This window comes from Triticum dicoccoides, chromosome 5A (genome assembly GCF_002162155.2).
Source record: "Triticum dicoccoides isolate Atlit2015 ecotype Zavitan chromosome 5A, WEW_v2.0, whole genome shotgun sequence".
Taxonomy (NCBI): domain Eukaryota; kingdom Viridiplantae; phylum Streptophyta; class Magnoliopsida; order Poales; family Poaceae; genus Triticum; species Triticum dicoccoides.
Genome location: NC_041388.1, coordinates 643,495,765 through 643,499,979, shown reverse-complemented (window position 1 = coordinate 643,499,979; position 4,215 = coordinate 643,495,765). Strand labels below are relative to the sequence as shown.

Sequence of the window (4,215 nt, the reverse complement as noted above, 5' to 3'; positions counted from 1 at the left end):
TCAGGGCTAGCACAATGCAGCTGATGAAGATGTGCGATACCGCCAAGCAAACGATCCAAGGTGCCTGATGCTTTGAGACGCTCTAGCTGAAGATGGTTGGCACGAGTCGTCTACCTTTTGACGCTTCTACCCGGAGATGATGTCTACCTGATTGGCAAATGTTTCTATGTCTGCTATAGTTTGGTCTTTTGAGCTTGTAATAGGCTAGACTTTATATCGTGCTACTTAGGTTTTCACCCCACAGCACTCGTTTCGATGGCGAGCGAGTGTGGTGGGTTTTCTGGTAGTGCAGGAACTCGCTCTACCTCTTTCCCTTCTCCTGACTTCTCTGATTGGAACTGGTTGTATTTCCGTTCTATGCAATGGAAAGGGGTAAAGCCCGGTTCTAAAAGTAAATCAATCTAATATATGAGCGCTAGCTGCTATGTCAAGAGACTGAAGCATGGCAGGATTACAAGAGTTCTCCCAGCCATTGTATAGAAAGCTCAGTCTCACACGTCCTTGTATAGAAAGCTTCAAAACATCAACAGACAGGAATAAGCTCTGCAGTTTTTCTAAATTAGGTCAGAGTTGGCAGGAGAAATGAGAAGTGCCAATTAGATTAACATAACACACAACCAAGCCAACAATCTGGTACATGCATAACAACTGTTTGATACAGCTAGTGCACAGAAGATAACTAGAGATCAAAACATTCATAAGGTATATATTCTATCATTTGTCTTGAGCTCCTTGAAGCACGGAAGCTGGAAACTTGCCATAGTACGGCACGTAGAGTCGACTTCGATATAGGTCAACGAACCTTGGAATGTTTAGAATCTGCGAGCCCTTTCCAGTACTGATGCTATATGAGATGATCTTATTATCAGCAATTGTGTCAGCAAGGAAAACTAGCTCTCTCTCCAAGTCAAATGCCAGGATTTCATAATCAAAATACCATAATCCTTCATTGTTAGTACGGAGCATTATGTCCCTCCCAAATACGTTGTTCATATTTAGACAATGCTTCACCACCCATCTATCAGATCCTTCCAAACTCCAAATTCGGATGATGCAACCATCCAATTCTTGTTGTGCATAGCATAAGACCCCAAACGACTGGCCAAGACAGCCATCAAAGCAATAAAACCTCTGTTCTGGTCCATTTGGAAATCCAGGCAGCTGAAGGATCCTATGATTGAGCAATTGTGTGCATGTGTCAGGTGCATCGAGTGCCAGAAGGTAATGCCCCCATAAGTGATCCACATACAACACCCCATTTAAGAAGAGTGAATCACCACCAAGTATATCTGAAGTTTCCCATAGACAATTAGACCATGTCGAATCCTCAGAGAAAAATACCTTAACTTCGGTGTCATATCCACCATTTGGAGTCATCTCAAATTTGAAGACATAGAAGTATTGAGACCATAATGGATCAAAACACAACTTGAGATCAGCATAAGAGACGGCTGGTCCAGCTTCAGTATTTGGAAGTGCCATCCACTCTTGAGTTGCTGGATTGCACACAATGGCGTCGGAAATTTCTTTAGAGTGTGTACCACCACGATAACAAAGAAGTAGGCCATTGCTGCAACCCTTAAGCTCCAAGGGATGCTCATAGCATGGCACAAAGCTAAGTGTTGTATCAATATCCCTGTCACCTGAGGGAAGGCCCACGAGATGGATGGCATTGCCATGCTCATTTTTTTGGTACAGGAAACCGAAGGGAGTTCTTGGGAGCTTCTTGCGGTAGTGCTGATCAGATGAGAAGGCAAGCCAAGACTTGCAGACACATCTGAAACGGCAAAAGGACTTCAGCGGCAGCCGAGACAGGATCTCCACCACCAGGTCATCAGGTAGTATGGTTGTGGCCATCCCCTACCGAGATTCAATACCTCCTTTGAGCTTATCTAGCAGATGATCTTATATCTACATCAAAAAAGAAGAAAATAGATGATATAAAACTGAGAAACTTAGTGTTTGTGCAGAACTGCAAGAAGTAGTGATACCCATTATTTAACGATTGACCAGAGCTGAGCGAATTAATGGATTGAAGCTTAGACCGGCACTTGATAAATGGTGCTCGAAATATGGATGTAGAATTACGGATGTCAAATGAACAGAAATATTATCCAACATTCACACTAAAAACCATGATTTTTTTTTGCTGGTCCCCTTCTAACAATGCTTTTGCAGTTTACACAAGAATTTGCAAATGAGAAAAGTTGTGAAGCATATTTCAGTATGGGCTTATGACCTATGCTGAGTGGGGCCACGCGGATTCACCGTGGCATGGGGATACTTCTCTGTAATTAAGTAATTATATGCAAAGTTACAAATAATAAAATCACTATAAGTTTTTCCAAATTCGCCATCCATTTCACAACAAGTAAGCAATAATAGTAATATAATACACACGTTCCTACAATGCACGTTGAAACAAAATGTGATATGATAAAAAGGTAACGGAATGTACCTCAGGATCTATAAATCTTACGTACCTATTAGACACCGTGTAAAGCTGAGACAAGTGCGAACTTGTGAGATAAGCCAGGGCAAATCAAGTGGCCCTGACAAGTGCTAACAATTTTTTGTTGGTCCCGATCGATGCTTCAATTAGTAAACAAGTGGCCCTTGAAACATATGTGATCATGTTCATGCCTTATGACAATGACACGGTTGTGTATATGAAAGAACAGATTTGGCATGGATACTGCTATTAAGTTATGTGCAAACAATAAAATCACTATAAGTTTTTCCAATGATTGCATCGTCATCCATTTCACAACAGGTCAGCAAGAGTGAAAACATAATACACGTGTTACTATAATGCACCTTGAAACAAAATGTGATCTGATAAAAAGGGAACAGAATGTACCTTACGGGACCTATCAGACGCCGTGAGATCCAGGTTGCATCTGCGACGAGCTCAGATCAGAAACGGCGCACGAGGAAAAACATGCGGCATTAGCTAGGCATCGAGGAGAGGAAGAGGAAAGGGAGCTCACCGCGTAATGGTTGCTTCCGGTAGTCGGCGAGTGCGGTCGGCCAGGCAGCAAGCGGGGACGAGGCTGCGGAGGTGAGGCGGCAGAACGGGGAGCTCGATGCTGCAGCAAGCAGCGGTCGTGCCGGAGTCTCGCCGCGGCTCGCCGGAGAATGGGGATTCGCCGCTAGTGTTCCAGATTGGGAGAGGGTGGGATCATATTTGGGCCGAGGCTGCTCGCTAGGGCAAAGGGAAGAAGAGAGCCTCTTACTGGGCTGGGCCGTGTCCCTCGTTTTTATATTTGCCCCTCGTTCGTATTCGATTGTTTCTGCAGCTTCGGCGGCCAATCCCGAAAGGTCAAGTGACGCCATCTGTCATAATCTAGGAGTTTTCTCTTTTTTCGTAGATTTGTTTATTTAAATGACAGCAATAATTGGCATATGTGTGCCAATTAGCAAAATTACCAACCCGGTCCACTCTTTAGATAACTGGCACACGAGGGCCTGGTTCCGCTCGATCGTAGGAGGCTTCTACCTATTTTTTTTCCTGCCGATTTTTATTTTCAAAACGGTTTTTTAACTCTACTGATTTTATGATAGTTAATTTAGGTTGGAAGGAAAAGAAATAATAAAGTACTTAAAAAGGGGAATTGAACTCAGGTCTAATGCATGGCTGCTATGCCTTATAACCAACTCACCCATCTTAACTTGTTGTCTATAGTATGCAAACAACGGATTTTGAACTGCCCAATCCGCGCCGCCTAGCGAGCTCCCGACGTCGGAGCCACCGGGCACGCACCCGTGCATCCCGCCGCCCCCAAGCACCAACACTCGAGCATCACCACAATGGGCCGAGTGGCACCGGCAGCCACCGGGGAGGCTGGATCTGGCGCCCCACCCGCTGGATCGACGCAAACAGAGGGTAGAGATGCCAGAGACGACAGGAGAGGGATCCACCACCGCCCGATCCGTCGGGCCCAGCCAAGCCTAACGACCCAGAGTCGCCCGGCCGCGCTGCTCCCAGCCCAGATCCACCGTCGCCGCATCCCGCCCTGCACGAGCCACCACCAACCGCACCGCCCGAAGCGCAGCCACTGCACCAGCGCAGACTCGAACGCCAGCCCGTCGCCGCGCCGCGGCGCCCGGCGCCCGCGCTGCGCCCCTGCCGGAGAGACCGGCCCGCGTCGCTCCCTTGCCCGCGGAGGAACGAGAAGCCCACCCAAGGCCGCTCCCGCGACCCGCTCCCACCCT

General features: G+C 46.9%; 1 protein-coding gene across 1 annotated transcript; it reads right to left on the bottom strand.

Annotated features, from left to right (window-relative positions):
• Positions 1–583: 583 nt before the first annotated feature.
• Positions 584–3,217, bottom strand: LOC119303694 (F-box protein At5g49610-like). The gene is made up of 3 exons (XM_037580831.1): positions 2,991–3,217; positions 2,861–2,900; positions 584–1,911 (listed from the first exon to the last, which is right to left on the bottom strand). The coding sequence occupies exon 3, from the start codon at positions 1,855–1,857 to the stop codon at positions 715–717; it is 1,143 nt and encodes a 380-aa protein (XP_037436728.1). The 5' UTR covers positions 1,858–1,911; positions 2,861–2,900; positions 2,991–3,217; the 3' UTR covers positions 584–714.
• Positions 3,218–4,215: the final 998 nt, after the last annotated feature.